Genomic DNA, 22,756 nt, shown 5'->3' on the forward strand with positions numbered 1-22,756 from the left:
TCCATAACCTGCAAGTTAGATCATATCCTTCTCCTCTCTTCCTGTATACACAGTACCCAGGGTTTACTCTAGAAGGCTAAAGAGAAAGGATTTACATCCAGGAACTAACCACAGATCCTTAAGCAACTGTGCGAGATGTGAATCGAGCCTGTAGCCGGGCTTGTAGGGAAAGTATCTATGAGAGATAAAATGGTTTTGTTAAAGCCTGTTGAAATGCCACACTCTGTCCAAACCCTGGTTTTGCTTTAAAGGTATTGCTGGATTCCAATGAAGTGCTTCACTTCAAAAGGGAATAAAATAAAAAAAAAAAAAAAAAAGGCGTGAAGAAGAATTTTAGCATTGGAGTGCACAGTTTCAAGCTCTACTCCTTGAAATAGCAAAGCATAGGAGTTTTTATTTTCCAAACCCAGAAATCAGTTTTCAGTAGTATTCTAATTTCTACTTTGTACTTACAATTGTATTTCTTGTATTCTAGGAAATTCAGGACAGAATTCGAATTATAGAGCTCTACGCTAAAGACCGTCAGTTTGCAGAGTTTGTTAGGCAGCATCAAGTGTGAGTGAAATATCTTGTCTGGATAACTAACTCCTTTGATGTTTTCTCATGTGGCCTTTACTACATTACTGTAGTTTTTATATAAAGGGTCTAAAAATGCTGGGACAGTGGAAGTTAAGATTTCAACATTATTTCTGAAGAGGTTCAACTCTTTTAAAGTACTTAGAATTGTCAATGTCAAAAGTAGATAGCCCCAGAAGGTATGCTAAAAGCAGTGAAGGGGAATCTCAAAGTTAGTGGGTGTCAGAGAAGCACTGACATCAATTCAGGTCCTTAAAAGTACAGATAGAAACTTTGTAACTCTTCTAGTTTAGTTACTGTTGCCTACTGTCCTATTTTAGTTTATCTTGAGTTCTCAAGACTCGCCAACTAACAGAAAACCAACAGGTCACTAGTACAGTCCTGTCCAGTACTTTGGGCATCTACCATAAAAGAAAGCTTACAATTCCCAGCAATTAAATCAAGCTGAGCCATGTCCTTTGATAAAGCTGATGATGAAAATGGCCATCAAGGAATTAATCATTAGCATGCACACTCTTCTGGACTATATTCTCACTGTAGCAAGTAGCAAATTACAGCTAGCTGTGTTAGATTGAAAGATACTGTAGTTACAATTCCTTGTGATCCCATTAAATATAGCAACAGTAGCAAAAACCTTGTGTTCCAAGATCATCAACTATACTTTTATTTTAATTAAACATAACAGCAGTTCACATTTTTCCATGTCAGTTGTTGATTCAAGATTCGCATCTTGAAAAGGATCAGCATCTGAATTTTCCACAGCTGGAAAACAGTAAGGGCTGTCTCATATAATTCTTGAGTCCGTTGTCTGAAAAAGACTAACTTAATCATTGCTTCTCTGTTTTTCATTTCAGGAAGCTGCTTTAAGCAAAAAAGAAATCCGTAGAATGCATGTGGGAGATAAAGACTACCTTGCTGCCATAGCAATGGGCTCAGATGTAACTGCGAAGTTACTTATAGTCTTAACACTGCATGGATGGATACAGATGTTTTCTAAATGAATGGCTAAAATGTACAGATGTCTGTTTATCTCAATTACTTCTGGCTTTTCTGTGTCAAGTGACATTTTTAAGAGGTGATCACAAGTGGCAAAGGTTATGAAAGTTCATTTTTCTTTAACTCTGAAATGGATAGTGAAAGTTTGTATACAAAACCAAAAAATCTCCTCAGGTAAGAGAAGAATCATGCACAACAAAAATAAAATGCATGTTTAAAATCCATGTCTGGCATTTATCCCCTCACTGGAGGCTACTGTAGTGATTTCACAGGTATAAACCACTAGTGGAAGGAAATACTTGGTTTGCAAGCAAATGATCTGTAGGGGATAACTACTGTGCTAGAATTGTTAGCATTATTTTAAAGCATTCCCATTGTAAACACTAACATAACCTCTCTGAAAAAACTGTTCTTTGGTGCAGCTGCCTGGTGTACATTTTGTCACCTGGCAGTAGCAAAGATAAGACAGCCCTGAGCCTGCAGGCCTCCTAAGGGCCCCCCTAAGCATCCCTGCCGCCTGTCAGTGCCCCTGTGGGGCACCCCTCCTGCAGGACAGTACCCCCTTTTTGAAGCCAGGATGGCTGGTTCTCCAGCTGCTCCTGGCAGTCACAGAAGCTGTGTGGGGCACAGAAGGGCTTCCACCACACAAATGTTCTGTGAAACTTAAGTGATGAACATTGACTTTTTTTTTTGTATGTAGACAATTTGTTTGGTATTTTTAAAGTTAATATGCATTATATAGTTGTTGTGTATTTCCCTACCAGCTTATTTTCATAATGGGTTTAATTGTTGAAATAGAAAGATGAGTAGTTTAATGATGAAATACTACAATGGCATTTGTGCCCATCCTTTTTAAAAGTATTAGTGTTTACTCAGTGTTGAATTCAGCCATCTGAGTTTTCTCTACTGAACTGGGCAAACAGCCTGCCATGAGCCCTGTTTCAAAATCAGGCTGTGGCACTGAAGTGCATGCATATTTGGTAGATATTTGGGAAGGGAAAAAATGAGATTATTCTCGGCTTAGTGGAAGTCAGTGTAGGACTTAAATAGCTACAGGCTGACTTCTGTTTAAAATAGCTGAACTGAGATGGGGACCTCCATGGTATAGAAATGGAGTTTTATCGTCAAGTTATGCAGAGCGTTCTGACTACATGTTGTGCTGGGGCTCTGTTTGGTCACCTGGTACCTCTCCTGACACAGCTGTCAGGTTAGGGCGCTAGCAGCCTCACATTAGCTTCTGCTACCGAATAAGGCCAAGTTATTTGTTCTACAAAGCCCGTAGTTCTTGGCCCACATGTGCCAACAGCCACCCGATACTTTTCAGAGTTAAGTGACAGTGAGAGCTATTTACTTGTCTGTCAGCGGTTTAGCTATAGCAGGTGAATATTTCAGTACAGCTGTGTGTTCTGGAGAACCTCACTGGATCACTTGTGTAGTATCTTCTTGCCTTAAGTGGCAGGGAATGGGTATCAGAGCCACACATCTGTCAAAAAAATGCATACATAAACCACTGTAAGCTCAAATAATGCAAGCCAGCAGGAAGTAGTATGGTGCTGCTGACCATCACTGTGACCAGATGTTATGAGACAGAGTTCTGCTGGGTGACCTGAGGGCTCTCAGAGCAGCTGGTCCAAGGTTGCTGAGGCGCACAGCCTGTTCTCTCCTGCCCCTGCGACAGCACAGCTGAGCCATCCTGGAACGCCAGGGCCTGTGATCATGCACAGCGTCGAGAAGCACTGGTCTCAGGGTAGGCACCAGCGTGTGACCTGTTCCTGTGCAGCTGGGCTGCCAGCCTGGGGAGCTGTGGTGCTGTTCTGCTAAGCACAGCAGAGGCTGGTGGCTGGGATCAGGCACGTTTTGAAGGTATTCGAGTATCTGCTGTGCACAAGCTGAACAAAGTCTTGATTACACTGAGTATGAGGCATTTCAGTGTATATACAGTGCATCTTTTCTTTGTGTGTGTGTGTATACATGTGAACATAATGGTATCTTATTTTCACTACAATAAAAAACTATTTCCAAAATATTTTTTCTATAAAATTTATGTAGAAACTATGAGTTTGAAATGCAGAAGGTATCTTAGTCATGATGATTTGTGCATGTAGGATGGCAAGTTTGTTGGGTCTTTTTGTTAGCAAAAGAGTTTAACAGCTTACCTTACTCTTTAAAAGTGCCAGATGTGGTTCATTATCACTTGCAAGGTCATATTCTGAAAATTCATACTGGAAAGCACATAACTGAGTGCTTTGCTTTCGGTTAAGCTCTTTGCCCATTTTGAAGACATTTCAGCTCTAATCAAGGAGTCGAAACACGTTACTTAAGTGATCTTGAAGCCTTAAACCCACAACCGAACACTCACTCCCTTCAAACTTCTTTAGATAAACTACTTGATGATGCATCTTATAGCACACCAAGAAAGACTAAATGAACCTACTTTCTTTTATACTTTCCCAATCCAAGGCAGACACAAAGAACTCTAATACCCTAACAACAAAAAACCAAAACCAAACAAGCTCTGTGTGGAAATTTACCAGGACTTGTTATCAGTTAACATGCAGTTTCTCACTTGCTAGAATTAAAAAGTGCAGATTTGAATGACTTGGCTTAATTCATGGACATGGACAAAAGCAATTATTGTTTACTGAGCACTGACAGGTCTATCAGCTTCTGTGGCCTCCTCAAGGCTTGAAACAGAAGAAAACGACACCCTGCAGGACACTGGCTGCCCTTGTAACAGAGGATCTCAAACATACAGCAGCCCATGCCAGACCACAGTGCCATGTACTGCAAAAACCACTGGGTGCAAGTTCTGCCTATACCATTTCTGGGGTCTCTCATAGCTTTCCCTTTTACACCTCAAGGCACCAGTCCACAGGGGCAGAATTCTACCATGGCTTGAAATTCAGGCAGAGAACAAGCATTCTGAGCTGCATTTCAGGAACTGTGTGCTTGCCTTTCATTTGGTAGCTTTTTAGTGAAGGACAGAGCCTTACTCAGCTACTCCATATCTTTTGGTTACTCTGTTATGGTCTGGCCTGTGGCTTCATGTACTGCTGGGTAACGATTTGGTCCCAGAAAAGAGATTTCTTCATGACCTTAGAGACAATTATTTTCTCCCAAAACAAGGAAGCATGAATAAAGTTTAGATTAAGAACTTAAGAGCTTAATGGCTAAAATGGAAAAAGTTTTAACAATCAAGACTTTCTAACTCATGTCCCTCATCAAACCTGCTGGAATTAGTCCTTGTTGTGAAAACTGCAAAAGGAGTATGACAGGACTCAGCACTCTTCCACGTGGACTCTGTGGACAGCAGGCACGCTAAGGTACTAGAGCTCCCTCACAGGGACAGTCATCTCATCCTGTTAAAATACAAAGCAAAATTATTCACCAATATCAATTTGTCTGTCTGTAAGCACTGTAGGATACAGACTGACTTTGTACAGCATAGGAAATAATGATGGGGCATTGTTACTATTTAAGTATTAGTAGAAAGCACAGAGGAATTTCATGGCGCTTTGTTTACTTGAAGTGTACTGTAACACCAGCAGCATTTGTGTCGTATCTTTCCACTACTTAAAGCATCTGTTCACAAACTGGATCATGTAGTATATAACATCCATCCATGCGCTTTGGTTTCTCAACTGAAAAAAAATCCCCAAGCTCTTTCTGAGCCAGGAAAGAAATTTTTTTCATGTGTCAGTCCAAGTGGGAAGGTTTTGTTTTTGCCACATTCAACACTAGCTGGCTCTCCTACTCCATATATTAATGGCCCCCAGGAATTTTAGTTGAGTTCCTGTCCTCCTGGACTCTCGCCCGTGCTGTTTTCACCCTCCTTGCTGGGTCACCCACTGTACTTAGCAGTGGGAAATACACTCGCAGCAGGCAGCTCTGCTTGGAGGATGACAGCATGTTGCAGGACTAAAACAACAGCTTGCCTGAGGTGCTACAGACGTTCAGAAGGAGCCAGCTGAACACCACTTCCAAACCTATGCTTTTAGTTTTCCTGCGTTTCCAATTCAACATAAAACCACATTTTGACTCTTATTTGTTTCAGGATGAAAAATACCCTCAGCGCTGGAATTTTGTGGGATGCATGCCATTTTTTTTTTTCCAATCTATTCTACTGTTAGCAAGTCTAAGGACTATGATTCTGTGTTAAATACATGAGTTGGAGTAAACTGCCTTTTATAAGGGTACCCCCCCTTGTTTATACAACCAAAACAACAAAAAATACTATCTGTCTTGGATTATCGGAGGTTGAAATGTTATTCAAAAGTCTCATATTAAACACAAGTTAGAGTCAGTGTTAACTGGAGTTGCGATTGCATCTCCACAGCTGATTACCAGATGGGGAAACTATGCCTTTCTGGAAAGGATGACGTAGCTTGAACAGAAATGAACGCAGCAACAATAATGGATAAGGCCATACATCAAAACTTTTTGCAATAACAGGGGCATGTGGCTGGAGAAAAAGAGGGCAAGGGAAGAGGCAGAGTCTCAGCAGTGAGCATACAAGCAATCCCAAGATTGAAAGACCTCCATCTACTCACAGGAGACAGCTACAAGGAAATTCACTCAGCTCTACCTAAAGAGGATTACACAACGATTACATGATCTCTTGTCCCAGAAAGGGAGTGGGATGCAAAAGCACTTCTAGCAGCAGCGCAGGGCTTGAGTCTCCTAGTGTGACCTACAGGTAACTGCTGGCTGAGGTTCACTGTTCACAGTTCCAGTCATCTGCTCAGTAAGGGAGGGGCTGTTGTTCCCGTCCCTGATTTCAGATGGGAAGATCAGAGGGGTCTGATCCACAAAAATGCTTTATGCAGTTCTCCAGTAAACCAGAGACCACTGCACAGCTTGCACAGCTTTGTTTTGTGTTGGTTTTTTTGGTGTGGTATGGTTTTTTTGCTGGGTTGTTTTTTTGGGGTTTTTTGTCATCTTTTGTTATTTCTTATTTAAAGCTTTGATTTGAAAAAACCCAATCAAAACAACCAATCACAAAAAAATAATCAAAAAACCTTCCCACACTTACTTTTTAAGGGTTTGCTTTCTACCTGCTCCCCTTAGGCATGGATGGAAACCCACAGCCCACAGCCAGTGGGAAGGCAGTGTGGTTCTACAGAGCTCCTCTGTAAGGAGTTCTCACTTTGCCCTTCTCCCTGCCACACCAGCATTTACAATGTCAGCTCACCATACTTCCTTTAAAAGCATCAAACCAACCAACAACCCCTCACTGAAATACCCTCCCGAGGCTTGCAGCGAACATGACTGGGAGCCTCATACCTGCAAAGATTGACCTTCCAAGAGTCAAATCTTTTGCATTTTGCACACAGCTCCCGATGGGACACATCATGTCTAATGCAACACCAAATACACCAAGCTAACAGAAAGCAGAATCAGTGGGCAGACAACTTAAAAGAGTATGGTTGATGGCAAGTGTTCTGGGGCCATCTCGCAGCACATGACATGACTCCACCGACATTTTTCAAAGGGCAAAGCACAAAGTAAGAGCTTTGCACTTACCTGCCAAGAAAAAAGGAAACGGAAGCTGCTGGTAAGGCGTGTGAAGCAGAGAACCAGCCCACGGTTTGCAGGCAGCACAAACCAGTCTCCAAAAAGGGATCATTTAGCCTGGAAAGAAGGAAGAAAGTCGTGTTAGGAGCAACAAAGTAAATCAACAGGTTTTTTAGGGAATTTTTCTATATAAGGAAGAGGAGAAACACCCCATGATCAGTATAGTTTGATATACATTCAGGTCAATAAGCTGCTCCTGCTTAAGTATCCTTAATGTGGCTTTGCAGAGGGGAAGGCAGAACTCTGACTGTTCCGGCCAGTCAGGCCCCCTGCAACCTGCCACTGCCACATCCAGAGATAAGCAGGGAGGAAGGATTAAGTACAGCATATGTATGTAGCAAAGGAGGTTAACTGGAAAATTTTACTTCTGAAATATTAGCAAGGGGTATGTGTAACCAAGTGTAGCTGAGGTTCTGCAGCTTCACTGCTCAGCACCCATTTGAGAAGTGTCTTGTATCAAGTACCCTCAGTTGTCTGTGAACAAACTTATAAAACATCAACCGTTCCTCTCCAGATGGAGCACCGCACAGTATCGCATGTCATGATATAAAAACCTGATTAGCTGTGCTGACCATTATGTTCTATAAACATAAAACTTCCCACTGTTTAATTATTAATGTGCAAAAAGCAGATAATTTTATAACGTGAAAAACTTGAGCTGGAAATCATGGAGAAAAAAAACGCAAGAAACCCCAGCAAAAATAGGAGAGCTATTCAGCCCTTTAGTACAGAAAACCAAAGATGTGAGTTCTTCAACCCCTGCACAAATCTCTCATGAACATCTTTAAAACCAGCTCTAGTTAATTAAGCCTCCTGACATATGATGGCAAAATGGCCATGCACGGTCCCCATTCTGCTCTGGGAAATGGGAATCCTCAAATCTCACAAAGATTGGTCAGCAAAGGGATGAAATACTAGTTTTTACTTCCTTTTTTTTTTTTTTACCAGATTTGAAAACCAGAAGCATTTATCCAGTTTTAATGTGAGACCATGCAATAACCCACATGTAATTCATTCTGAAAAACAGACCTGGTACAGCAAAATACCATTAGTTACTCTTTGATAGGATTTTCTAAGCTCATCAGCTGTCTTACACAGCTAGAGTTATTTGATCATTTCAGGACTTGTGCTGATCTACACCATGCTTGCCTCAAAACTTTGCCACTCTGAGCTTTGCTCCCTCTAGTTCGTGCAAACAGTATCCAAGGGCTTCAGCTTGAAGGGCCTAATTAGAACTTAGTTCAAATCAAAGAAGCATCCAACCCAGCCCACTAGCAACAGCAATAACTGCTCTACATCTGTGTCAACTGGATCCCACTTCAGGATGCTTTGAGGGTGGGAAGAAGGGAAGAAAAATGGACAAAGGAAAAAGCTTGGTTGCTGTCTGGGTCAGCAACAAGTCAGAAACAAAAGTCTAAGTGAAACTGTAGCAATAGGAAGCAGTCCTGTTCAGCTCTGATTTTAAAGGCTCTTACTAAGGGTAGGATAAAGGACAGATGTGTTTTCATAATAGGAGAAAGAAGCAGAATTTCTTGAACTTTGGAGGAAGCCTGGAGGGACATTTCCACTGCAGGACATGAGACACTCTAGGAAATACTCACTTCAGCTCTGTGTCTGTTTGGTATGTGCACTGAAACATCTGCTCTTTTTTCCATACACACAGCATGGTAAAACCGCAGTTAAAAAAATCTAACCTCTGAAATGAACTATGAAATGAACTAGAGCCAAGGCAAAGAATACCTTCAAACTGGGGGAGGAAGGGCTGAGGGGAAGAGCACTCCAGTGTCTTTCTAGTGCCAAAACTCACAATTTGAAATCTCTCTACCTTTCCACAATTTTTTCCATGAATATATAAAGAAAAAGCAAACTGTTTCAGGGTTTTTTTTCCTCCCACAACATAGGCTGTCGTTCCTTAACTTCCCAAACGAACTTTTCTATTTTTATTATCTCTTATCCATAATTACTGCATACTCAAGACACCTGCCCCCAAACTCCAATCCTTCATGCCACTATGGCAAAATTGTATTTGTAGCAGCTTCCAGACAGTGCTCCAACTCTAAATTTCCTTTGTTCAGAGGCTGAGAACAGGATGTCCTCCTATCAATCCAGTCATGTCTTCACTTTCCATCTTTTTTACAGAAAAAATATTTTAAGAGCTTTTTCCAAAGCAGGTGTCACGGGTTTTGTTTTTAAAATCAAAATGCAGAAGAGCATCTCACTAAGATACAGGATTGTTTTGGTAACTATTTAAGATGCCAGATGTATATTCATTCCCTTCTCATATTCATTCCAATTCAAGGGCATGGCTGTCAGCCTGCACTTCTATACCTGTTGATGTGGGCCAGAGATACTACACTTTCTCCACTTTTTATGGTACTAAAAGGTGACCAAGCAGCCATGTCTGGAGTCTCATTCTCCATCCCAAAAAGCAAGAAGAGATGTATCAGCCTACTCTATAGTTACAAGGTTTCTGGTTGACTCCAGCTGAGTAGATCTCATTTGCAGCTGCCTTCAAAATACCATATGGACATCTGTGGTTCTCCTGAGCATCAGCAAGAAAGCCAAAAGCAACCACAGCCTGCCAAGCAACTGTCAGCTCAGTAAAGCTGCCATATAGTATGTGGACCACAAACAGTCAACATCACACTAGAAGGGAAGACTATTAGCTTAGCTTGGATTCACGCCAATGGTCTACATGTAGAGATCCTGTGCAGGGTAGTGCAGGCTGAAGTTCAGTGTGGGTTAACTTGCCGCCTTGGGTAAGCTATTCTACACGGACCGTGAGGCCACTCAGCCTGCTTCCAGCACTGAACTAGTCTGTGCCCAGCAAAGAGGGCTCCAGGCCTGTAGCCGCGGAGCAGAAGGACAATACAAGTGATGGCCTGATCAGTGCTGATCCACTGCCTTGATCAGCAACAGAGCTCTGGAAAACCCGGCTGGCTGCAGCAACTGCTAGAGCAGCTGTCAATTGCTGGCCTGGCAAGGAGTGCCCCACAGGGGCAGCCAGCATCCCCCCCTCCACTGCAGCCGCATTGACAGTGTGAAAGAGAGTCTGCCCTCTCAGCAAGACCCTTCTCGTGCCCTCCCAAGAGCTGGGAGGCCAAGCGTGCTCCCCCAGTGACTACAGGGCAGGGCGCTTTGGCTGGGACATGGTGTTCTGGCCTTGCTGGGTGCTCCGTATTTGTGGCATACTCACAGCGCTGTGCTGGTTTCTTCAAGTAGAGGGTGCTGGGCACTGCTCGCTGCCAAGGATGGTAACACTGGAGCAGCAGCTGCAAAACTGACATTTTCCAGTGTCTCCTGAGCAGACAGAACCACAGAGTGTTCTCTGGTTTCAGGGTCTGAGGACAGCTCCCCTCATAGCTTACTACAGAAACCGGTTCCATGACTAACTGCTCTGCAGAAGACATTAACTACTGGTCTTTGCTTCTTAAAGGAAGACTGAATAAAACCAGTCCTATTCGAAGTGTCAGCATAAACCTTGACATTTTTCTTGCTTTGAAATTATTTCTTTAAATCATACTGGAATGCTTAAGCCTATCACTTTTAATAAGCAACTTGTCAACTCAGATATTGACACATTTCTGAAAAATCTGCTACAAGGTGTTTCTGAAGATTAAAAGCTTCTGGTGTTGTCTATACATAAATGGTACTTACTGACATGCTTTTATAATATAAAACATTCCTCAGAAGACTGAGCTGTTCAGCCAAACAGCCTTAATTCAGGCACTAGTGTTTTGTACCTACTGCTGCAATATCCATACTGAAGAAGCAGCTGTTTCTGTAGTGATGAAGTCATGTTAAACTTACTTCCTCATTATGATCAAATTAAACATGGTTTAGTCCTGTTTTAGAGGCAGTGTGTTGCAGTCAGGGTGCTTTCTGCGGAAAGCTGGCTGAACATTACCCTCTGGGCACTTAGTAGCCTTAAGAACATCCAGCCATTGAATCCCCAAGCACATCCTATGGCTCCAGAGTTGATCATGGGTGTGTCTCCAAATCTTGTGGTCTAGGTAAACCCCTTCAACACTGACCTCTTCCACAGCCTCTCCCTCCAAAACTGCCACCCACCCATGCAGTCACCAAGGTCCTATCTTTGATATCCTCCCAGTACCTTAAATAAGCCCTGCTCCCTGAACCTCAGAACAGTCTCATCCCAGTCTGGTAGATTCTTACCAGCAGTGATAACAAGCATGGGCCATTGTTCACAATAAAACATTTTTTGTAGTAGTAATTAGATATTATCCACCAGAACACGTATCAGTTCCCAAGTTAGCATACTTATTTGCAGTTTGCCTCTCTGCTGAGGCTGCCAATGACAGTTCATATCCATTGAAGACTGCCATGAGACAACCAGCTCATTTCATGTAAGCCCCCAACTCACTATCCAAGGACAATTAATTTTCTAGTTGGCACTGAACCTCAGGAACACTGACATAAAAAGAACACAAACCCAAATACTCTAAGTTACACTTTATGTGAACATTGTCCACATAAATAAGCACAGACATTAATGAAAGAGAGATGTCAACACTAAAAGGTGTTGAACATTATTTTAGGAATAACTAATGCTTCAGGGATTAACAGTACCATATGGTACCTTTCACCTTCAACTTACTGGTACAAATCCAGCTAGAGTAGCATGGATAAAAACCTTCACCATCTGGTGACTTATTACTTTATGGAAAATAAACAGGTGTTTATTATCTATTACAGACACAAAATCCACCACCATAACTGGAAGTCTTGTTGACTTTCTCAGTAGAGATCAAAGAAAGACAGAATACTCTTCTCCCAGTACAACTAGTCTTATTTACAGGACAGCTGAATGCCAAATACTACTACCACCCACTATCAGAAATTAAAATATGATCTACGATGTTCCCAGCAAGCCTTTTTCAGGGAACAGGAGGATTTATGGCTTTCAAACTGAAATCTCATCTGCTGCTTTCCCCCTGACACACACCCTGCAGCAGCAGGTATAACAATATTCTCCTTCCCTACAAGCTTTACCTTCCTTGTATTCTTAGACCATCACTGCTGTGACAGCACTACTATAAACTATTTCACTATTAGCAGCCCTTGTATCAGTTTTAACAAGGAACTCTGAAGTAATCAGCATCCATACCTCTGTGAGTTCATTTGAACATTATTTTTTTTATTCAAGAGTACCGTTCGAGTTTGAGCTACCTGGTTTGTTTATAAATTTTCTCTCCCATGCTCCAATCTCTCCCTATGAGTTAGAAAGATTTAAAATTATCATTATTACTTATTATTATTATTGTATGAAATGTGCAATTACTATTAGTTTTAAACTTAACAGCAACAGGTACATAAATATCCTCTGAGTTTCCTCTTCTCAATTTATGTGGAAATCATGTTTTGTATAGCAGAATTTACTGGCTGTTTAATACATCTTATCTTTGTTAGCAGCATATGGGAGCTTCTCTGAATAACGTTGAGACTGGAATAGTCAGAAGATAGTTTGTTTGCCTTCTTTAAAGCTCTGTTTTTATCCTGGACCAAGTAGTGCTGTTTTGGCTAAGACTGAATGCAGCTACTTTCACATCACATAATGACCAGGAGCACAAATCACATCAGAGAAATCTCTTAAGGTTCCTTGGCAAATCTGCACTTGTTTTGTAGCCTCTTAATAAAAAAACCAGGTAACAGTAAACATTCTTATTTCATTATCCCACATACAATTTGAACCCTACAGAGCACAAGCATGGTAATGCAAACCAGAGACTTTCTATTACTCCTCCTCTGACTGTTTTATCAGTATGAATAATGTATGTCAGGTAGAAAACAGCTAGAGATAACTAAGAGAGATTTGTTAAACTGAAGATCTGCCAGAAACATCATCCCACAAATCGTATTTTGTCTCTTGCTATGCCAGTCACGCTAGCTCCCCAGTCTGACCACCTGTGTATGGATGCGCTGTCTGGGAGAGCTCCCTGTGGAAAACTTTCATGCATTTGCTAGAATTTCCAGGTATCTTTGAGCTTTTATCCTTACTCTGTCAAATACACACATACTAAAGTAAAGCATCAGTGACTGCTAAGTCGCTGAATATTCAGGGCCAAAACCAGCCTATAGAACAGAGAACATTTGCATTACTTAAAACTGACCAAAGCTCCAGGCCCTATTAAACACAGCGTGCACCTAGGCCTCTGTAACAGCTTCTTGGAGACATTCACTTCCACTTCTTGTATGGTATTGATTATACAGCTGCTGAACCACAGTGAAGTCCTGGGTGAATAAATGTGCAAGGTTTCAAGGGGAGCTGCCCCCGAAACTAAGTGCAATGCATAAACAGTTACTCAAGAATTTCAAGAGGACCAGAAAGCACATGAGTCCAGAAGCTGTCATGCCCATCACTCCCTGCTAGAAAGACTCAACCCATTTGAGTATTTGCTTGGTACTTATCCATTTAAGATTTTAATCTACAGCCTTTGCCCTTCAGATTCTTCTACATATTTGTGGTACAGACAGAAGGCAAGACTGAGACTGCTTAACTTGAGCCTTGCTTTCAGACACCTTCCTTGTTGGTCCTGACAAGTTTCCCGTCTCTTGTCAAAATCTGTCAGCTGGTGCACTGCTGTAGGTTGCCTTCCTGGGCCGGGGGAAGCCATCTGACACCTGTTTAAATGCAATTACAAGCTGGCTGAAACTAGATGGACTTCTGAAAGAGAGATAAATGGAACAGTCTGCTTTGAAAAAGACCGCAAAACATCACACGCTTGCACTGCTCTAACAAAAAGTAAACCAGGAGCTATGGGAGATACCAGGGACTCTGTGTTGTCCCCACAAAACCAGCTCACCAAGGCAAACCAGGTGGCTTATCGGAGGCTGCATGAAACCAAAGCAAAGCTCCCGAGAGGTCTGGTAAGCTGTCCATTCCACAGGAAGGTAACAGTCTAAGCTATCAGTGCCTTCCCACAATTTCCAGCTCCTCTGGGACCATGCTTCCCCAAAGGCATTTCCAAAAATGCTTTTACAATCCACTGAGAACTCATCACTGCTTCATCTGCACATTGCAAAGACCCCTGCAGTAAACTCTTAGAAGGCTTCTGGTCCATGTAGAGGCATACGTCATCATAACCATCGATGCAGTTAGATTCTTCTGGGCAAGCTTGAACCCAGATTTCAGATCTAGGTGCTCATTTGATTTACTTTCGTAGTAATATACAAAGAAAACTCTGTAATCAGGCAGGTCCAGATGCTAGCTTTTCGGACCTTCACTTCCACAGGAAGTCCTCAGCCTGTGGAACTGCCCATGAAACAAAAGAGCCCTCAGCAAAGGTAGGGTGGAGCCTACAGGCAAACTGGATCACTCAAGCATCCAGTATCAGCCACCCTAGAAAGTCTGGGTAACACTGGCGCAATTGCAGAGGCTGCTAAACCTACCGAAAAGTGCTACTTTGCCCCTTCTCCCTGTGCCCACCTGGGCACTTCTGCTGCCAGCATGCGTGCCACAGCCAGAGGTTACCCAGCTCTGCGCTCAGTTGAAGTGGGGAGCCCACACCACCAGGAAGCCCAAGCCCTCACAAGCATTTTTAGCTGTATCCTATCAACCAGCTGCCCACCTGGCTTCATCGGTGCCAACGCTGGCAAAGGGGCAAGGAATGCTTTCTGAGGACAAGGGATGGTGGGACTTCTCTTTTTGGCAGTGACCTTCATGTCTAAGGTGCAGTTTCATCATCAGCATAAGTCACCGTGGACGCTTGGTACCTGACCGGCAGACCACACAGCCAATTTTTTGTATGAACACCTCTACACTACTTGCTCATTTGCTTCTTCAGTATTTTACAATACTCTGTTCCAGCCCTCTAAGTGGGATCCTACCAATACCTCAAACTATCAGAATATCTGAGGAAAACAATCTGACTCCCAAATCCAGAGTTCTCCTTTTTTGTACTGAGAAGGGGAAGCACAATGGAGAAAAGTACTTTCACACACATGTTCACATACAGTTTGAGGTTGGGATTTCCTTTATCTTAGTTATTGAAGACAAAGTCTGCAGGACTGCAAAATCTTTTCATTCATCAATGACTCAAAAACATGGATACAAGTATGCCTAGACTTTATGTGTCCAGTTAATCCTTTTACCTCAGTTTCCAGGTGAGGAGGGGGAGAATAAATAAATAAATAAATAAAAACTTCCAATGCGGATATTCTTTTTAATGACACGCAACTATCAACCAAGCAACTGCAGACTGCAGTGCTATTAGATGTACCAGAAAACCTTCACAGAAAAAAGGTGTGTGCTAATGGCACATTCTCTATTTGTCATCTCCTTGCCCCAGTTTCTCTTTTAGTTTCTGACTATTCGCTCTCTCCTTTACTTTTCTCAACTTCTCCCACTCCTTAGCTGCATTTCTTACAGTATGAGCATAATCTTTCATTTTCTCCCTTCAAAAAGTAGGACTTGAATGAGTCTTGCAGACTGAATGGCACCAGATGTGATTCTCTCATGTCCTATCTCAGGTGTCTCAAACTTAAACACTACTTATATCCAGTTGTCTTTCCTTGATCACATTGTTAGGCCATAAGTTCATCAGCATGAACTAATTTGAAAAAAAAAAAAAAAAAAAAAGGACTAAAGGTGGCTGGCTTGCTATGCACCTGTAGTAAGAGAAGTCATCTGAAACTGGACGCATCTTCACCTTGCATACAAAGGCATTTAACAAGACCCAGTGACCTGATGTTGAACTTAGAAAAAATGCTCCACAAATGAGAAAGCAGTATTCCTGTGTTTAATCACGCAGTGGTTCTGGAAGAGTTGTTCATATCCTGGACTCACTCCCACTTGGAGTCCTCAAATCCAGATACTTCCCCGCTACAGCTTTCTGAAAACGAACACCTGAATCTAACTTCCAAGAGAAAACTGTGATGGCCACTCTCAAAGGCATCTGACAGCAATACCTTTTGGCATAAGCATGTGTACTTCGTCCTTGTCCTCATTTGCACCCCTGATGCAGCTCCCCACACAAAATTAACATACTGATTCAGCCTTCACCATCTGTCCTCATCAGTTTTTGGCAATTCTGCCTTACATTCCGTACATTACTACCACGATATAGATGAGCCTCAGGGTACAGAAACACACAAAACTGGGTTTACTAGGCATACAAATCAGGATATCTGTGTAATATGTGTACAAAACCATAACTTTGTACACACAGAGAGCTATTCCAGCCAGCAAGCTTGCATTGTCATGGTCTCCAAAAGAGAGATGAAAAGAAGGACCAAAGAGGACCAAGCTACTGAAAGTTAAGGCATGCAGACATACACATGTTATGCTGGAAGTTTCCCCAGTGGCTCAAGATTCTTACTTCTGTTATGTCCAAAGGGCAATTCTTCCCTCAAAAATTTTATCTACTCACATAGCTCAAATACGAATTACACAAACTGTTCGCAAAGGAGTCAGGTTTTGATTCATCTTTTATCAAGTCCTGTATCCCGAGTTTTGCATCTTCCCCTCCTCCCCAGCATTCTGTAATGGTTTTAATACAACATGGTCAAAAATAATTTCAGATACTCCTTCTTTAGAGATACCACAGTTGTGACACTGAGCACAGCGTCTCTGTGTCTTTATCGCCTCTCCAGCCCATGCCTACTATTTCTTTCCCCAGAATACCTATAGATTCTAATCTCTCTCATCACCTGATCATTTTTCCTTCCAGGCCCATAACACTCTTGACCGTGACAGCCACCAAAGTTACCACTGGCCTTTCTATACTCACCTCAACTCCTCAGAGCTATTCAATGTAGTACCACTAAGATAGTTAACACTAGCTGGCAGCTTCAGTTACACTTCCCTCACTGATCTGCCACTTTCACGAGCTTTGCAGCTCTGTCAGGGCTCATCCTCTGTCTCCAGAGAGAGACTTACCTGCTCTTCCATTTTACTGCTTCACTGTACCCCCATCCCATGCCATGTTGTTCCACCATCCTTTTCTGTCCACTGTCTGCATCACCCCCAATAGAAAACTCTTGCCCACAACTGTCTGTAGAGATTTCCCCGTCCTCCTCCCTATCTGCTCTTTGAACTACTTTTAATCATGATCACCCACTCCTACCCCACAAACACACTTCTCCAGCAGGAAACCTACACAACAGACCTGTCCAAGTAGTGTCACTACTTAAAAAACCACACCACCACCAATCCAAACTTACCAAGAACGAAGAAAACCACTAAGAAGGTTAAGAAAAGGAAATCAGACTCCTTTATAATAACACACAGAACTATACCCCATTACCAGTTATATATAAATATATATATATATACACATAAACACATCATTCTCATATTCTGAAATTACCTCTAGCCTTGTATGTTTAGTTTTCAGAATCGTGAAATTTTCTCTACTCTGGCCCACAGTCCCAGCCCTGTCATAGGCTTTCTAGGTTATCTTAGGCAAGTTACTAAATACCCGGAAGTCTGGAGCACGTGGTTCCTCTCTATTAGAATCAACAGAAGTACTCAGCTGGCTCAGATTCATGGTAGGGCAAACAATTCTGATCTGTATGCATGTTTCCCAATCTATTACATTTGCTCCTCTACTATATGGACAGGGGTCCATCAGTGCCTCATCTGGGTGCTGAAGACGGCAATTAAACACTTGAGGAAGGTTCACACAAAAGCTGTACAAATGAATTGCAGTACAAGAGCAAAGCTAAAATCCAGCAAAACCCAACAAATCTGGCCAACAATAAACACAAAACAAAGCAGAGAAACACCTCAAACCCTAATTGTGAAGGACAAATATTTATGAAAGATCCTGTCAGCTACCAGACATGTATTACCTCTCCTCCAAGTTGCACCTAGAAAATTCTCTGCGTTTGTATTGTTCACCCTGTGTCTCATTAACCACGATGTCAATGTCTACAGCAAGCTGTCAAGTGGCATAACTAATAACTATTGTCTGAAAACCTGCATGCTGAATCACCAGCAACAATAAAGGACAAAACCTGGCCAAACTTCACTTCAATTTTCATTGATCCTTCAAGGACAATGAGGAGAGCAGATGGTTTATCATTCCTGCACAGCTCCTGAGTAAAGAGAGCTGATCCACTTATTTAAGAGTCTTACCTCCTGTCAGCCCTGTGTTTGGGAAATGGCATATTGCAAGGTTTCCCCTTATTACAAGAATGCTTTCCTGACAGGCCTGGAAAAATTTAAGCTTTCCTGTCAGTCAGATGAGCCCTTTTATCCCATTTGGCAACAAACCTTGAACAAAAATAAACTGCCATCTGACTAAGCAACTGTGAGACTGAAAGACACATGCTGGAATGCAACTGATCTGAGTATTAATCAGCTGATGCCTTTCCAGCAACATCTTACAACTGCTGGGAAAGCATATGAGACTTTCAACAGTGCACTTTAAAAAAAATAATAATTAAAAGCGAGCACTAGTTTTGGGGATTTTGTGGGGTTGGTTTGCTTTGGGGGCTCTTTTTTTGAGTGGCTCTACTACAGCTTCCCTGTTTTAAAGGCTTGTTAACTTGAGCCTTCTCCGTGAGTTCTGTGTAGAAAGTCCCATGCTATTTTCTTTTTACCTTTTGTGCTTCTCTCTCCCCTTTAACTTTTTGGGACTGAAGGGAAAGATAACAGACTCAAAAGCAAATGTTGTTCAGAAGGCCTAGAAGACTTCTGCGTAAAGCCTGTTTGATGTAACACATACCAGTCCACCAGTTTGGCATATGGGAATGACCAATGCTTGCTATTAGGAAGGTAATAGGACAAATAAGGATCAGTCTTTGTGATAGTAACCAAGGTGAAAGAGACACTTCCTTTACGGAGTCTAAAGTCTAAACTTCATCAGTTTAGTCTTCTGAATCGCGTAACCTTGAAGGAAGTTAAGTGAGAGCAACCTGCTGACATGAAGTTTGAATTTATCCTATTACTTCAGGCCAAATAAAAATCTGTGGTAACTCAAAATAACATGACTTTACAACTATCAAATTCTAACAATTTTAAAGCATAATCTCTGAGAAATCTTTGATGCATGTATACAGAGCGTAACTCAGGAAGGTTATGCTTCACTGTCAAACTCCACATTCTGGACCACAGAGAAACACTTGCCTGCCTTCTCAACACTGCTTCTACCCTTTCACTGTCAAATGTATGCGAGCAGAAAACCCACAGCACAGAGTTACCTCTGCAGGAACTTTTGGGCTACTACTTAACTGAGAAATTGCAATACTCTTTTGCTCATGCTTCTCCAAGTAATTCAATTATATACTTCTATAAATAATAATTATAATAAGCCTTATATTTTTGACTGTTATTGTTGTGCCTTAGAAGTGTATTAGACAGGGTACCTGCACTTCAAAGAACCAGCATATTCTTTTAGTTAGGAAACAGCACAAGTTTGGATGCATCAGGAAAGGAAAAATTCATGGAAGTAGCCAGTATCTACTGCCGTAAGGACAGACCACAGACTAGACTGTTACTTCTAAATTACTATGGAAGACTCCACTGCAATGATAACTTTCAAGAAAAATTTAAACAAATGCTGTATTAGATATGAGAGGAAAAGCCAGTTTCGCAGAGAACTGTGGAGATAGTGTTCATTTAATTCACTTATGCCACATGATGATCCACACTGAAGGGAAGAGTGGGAAGAAGAAAGTTCCTAACTTTTACTATCACTCACCCTGTTATTACTAGATTGTCTTAAAGCCATGTAATGGTCCTCAACAAGACTAGGTAAGCAATTAATTCAACATATCTCCAGAAAACTACCATGTATTTATAGTATTTCACAGCAATGTGAATTATAGTGGAAAGTATGTCTCTCTCTCAGTCCTCTGCTCAAACATTTGAGGAGAGAAAGACATCTCCAAGATGTAACTACAACTAGTTTAGGGAAAGCTGCCACTTTCTACTCAAACTTCACAACAGAAAAATTCTGACTGGAAACTGCACGTCACTGACTGATCCTTTGAATGCTGCGAGAAGGCAAACAAAACATTTACCATTTTGCAACAGCGAAGAGCTAAATTACTTGCATAATCCATTTGCCACCATACAGGAAGTTTTGTTTACCTGTCTGCTTTTTTAAAACTAATAATAACATACTTTTGTAAACAAAATTGTAGCAACCAGTTTGATACAATAGTTAAAGTCTCCCTATTCTGCCTACTCCCCATGTGAACATGGTGATTCATTTGTGGTCCACATACACAATTTTTTTTAATCAGGATACCAAAAAAAGGAGGGTCTTAATAATTTTCTTCCAAGAATCACATTTTGCTACCTAGAAGAGGAAGGTCTGTAAAAAGCAAATGTATATATTAAAAAAGGAAGAGATGCTCACATCACAGCAAAAATGGGAGCTCCCTTTTTCTCCAAACACTCTAATCTGTTAGCAGGAAGGTCATTTTAGGATTACTGTAGTATATACTTTCCATTAGCTGGGAGCCTCCTGCTCACCCATATGCTGCTTTTCCTTTTAAGTGCAGCAAGGACTATTCATCCTAGTTGTGGGGCTGCATGCAGTCGAACTAAATTACTGCATTTGTGCTGACAAGGATCAAATGAACATGTAGGGTCAAAAACCCCTGTAGCTGCTGAGCTAATTATAGCAGGGGGGTGAGTGTGTGTATGTGTGGACAGGGATGAGAGCTGGCATGCTGGACTTAAGTGGTGTGAGTAAATCTGCACAACCATAAACTGCAAGGATTTATTGCAATGCAAATGCTAGCATAAGAACTTCAGTCACAACTGCGTCCTAGACCAAGAACATAGGGTATGTAAGCTGTTGATTGTAACACGTTCTCAGCTTTCAGCAGCACGAGTAAAAAGAGCATGTCCTATTGCTGATTTTTCTTCTATTTTCTTCCAGCACCTATTTGGGTGAGTGGGTGGGTGGGTGCGTGCACTTTCCAGTACTTGTCTTTCTGGGGATACGCTTTTCATCAGCTCTGAAAGCTGTGTTCATCAGTATGCTTTGAGAGGCAGCTGAGAGGAGAGACAAGTCGGGAATGTGGGTGTCTGATGGCCATACAAGTAATAAACCAGAAAGTTTTACAAGCTTCTAGTCCAGACTGGCCACCACCCTTTTTCCTCTCAGTTTGAGTGACCACCATGTAGTGGTTGGGCAAAAAGTTCTATTACAAGGAACACCTCTGTTATCAGCCTGGGTCATTCTGTGATGTACTACAGATTTCACTCAAGGAACTAAAGTACAGTAATTTCCACTACAGAATTGCCTAGGATGCCTAAGTGGCATCCTGGCAATGTATAAGCCCCTGATTAAATATACAGCTTAAATAATATATACATATTTATAAATATATATATATCATGTATAAACATACAGCTTAAAAAAGAATACATCCATTGGTAAACTTGCCATTATTTCAAAAGGGTGTGTTTGAAGCAAGTAGTACTTGAGACAGTGCCCTGCTGACCCACAGATTGGCTTCCCATAACTGGAAGGCTTACTTTAAGTTCTACATGTTCGTTGGTCATGCAAGGCCAATATCATCACAGAAGTAGCATTTAGTTCCTACATCATTACACAGTAGTGCAATCACTGCTCCACAACCTCGTTCTGGTTGCATTTTTGCTGTTTTTCTTGAAGATTTTGACTGGCAAATTATTCTTGTAACTCACACACACACACACAAATAAAAAATAGTTTTAACCCCTCCAAAGAATCCACAATATAGAAAAACCCAACTCAACCAAACAAGAAATCTTGCTGTCCCATCCCAGTCAAAAGAGCAAGAAAACCTAGTATGACAAAGGATTCTGTAATGCCTTTTTTTTTTTAACTTAAAAATTACTTTTCTTAAGCTTCACCCATTTTTACTAATCCAAGGCATTTTTGTGAGTCCCAAATTGTATTTTTACATATTCAAGGGTAATAAAAGGACTTATACTAGACTATTCACTATGTCTGTACTGCAAAACAAAGCCCGATGCAGAAACTTCCAAACAAAGCGGGGTTGTACCACAGCCAGACTGCAGCGCCCACCTAAATGCTGAAACAGCACAGAGCTGCACACCAGCAACCTGCAGCACCTGGGGCTAACAGCACGCTGACACAGTGACATCCAGCTCAAAATGGGTACAGCCTCCACCCGGGCAGGTACACTGTGCCCTCACGGCATGATATGCTCCTGCTTACTGGAGTGCCAGGCAAATGAAGTATCTCAGCACTCAAAACCTCTGGCCCAACTCACCAAGTTATTTGTTGTACCCACAGCTAAAAGCCTGCAGCCACAAAAGGACTGGAAAAAACAGAAGCCTCGTGCTTCAGTCTTAATCCAATCCCAGGATTAGGGATTAAAAGCACAGGCTTTCACGGCAAAAGCAAACAATCTGTTTCGGTTTGTTAAAACTTCATGTGAAGAACAGACAAACCAATACTGGTTCTTGCCACTTGAAGATGCTGGAGTACTGAAGAGCTTCTTCAGACAGTATCCAGCTGCACACAGAGACGAAGACTTCAGAAACACCTATGTCACAGAGCATATGGTAAGAATGGGGCGAAGTCCCACCCCTGCTACCTCTCTTAAAGACTCTCACCTCTTTTTGCTCCCTGCAGTTGCATCCTTCAACTAACTCCCCTCCCTACAGTGCAGGGATGCT

At 41.8% G+C, this 22,756-nt stretch overlaps 1 protein-coding gene across 5 annotated transcripts in view; it reads left to right on the forward strand.

Moving 5' to 3' along the window:
- Positions 1–1,796, forward strand: part of IMPG2 (interphotoreceptor matrix proteoglycan 2) — a 60,452-nt gene extending 58,656 nt beyond the window's left edge. For 4 of the 5 annotated variants that reach the window (XR_008820015.1, XM_056327324.1, XM_056327323.1 and 1 more), the window contains 2 exons: positions 476–555; positions 1,431–1,796. Coding sequence is in view for 4 of the 5 variants with exons in the window: in XM_056327324.1 (XP_056183299.1) it covers positions 476–555; positions 1,431–1,443 (93 nt within the window). In the remaining variant the exon portion in view is untranslated. Of the gene's footprint in view, positions 1–475; positions 894–1,430 lie in introns of those variants that run through there. The other variant, XM_056327326.1, reaches the window with a different exon arrangement.
- The last annotated feature ends 20,960 nt before the right edge of the window (positions 1,797–22,756 follow it).

The sequence above is a fragment of the Falco biarmicus genome, chromosome 2 (assembly GCF_023638135.1).
Source record: "Falco biarmicus isolate bFalBia1 chromosome 2, bFalBia1.pri, whole genome shotgun sequence".
In the NCBI taxonomy this organism is placed as follows: Eukaryota; Metazoa; Chordata; class Aves; order Falconiformes; family Falconidae; genus Falco; species Falco biarmicus.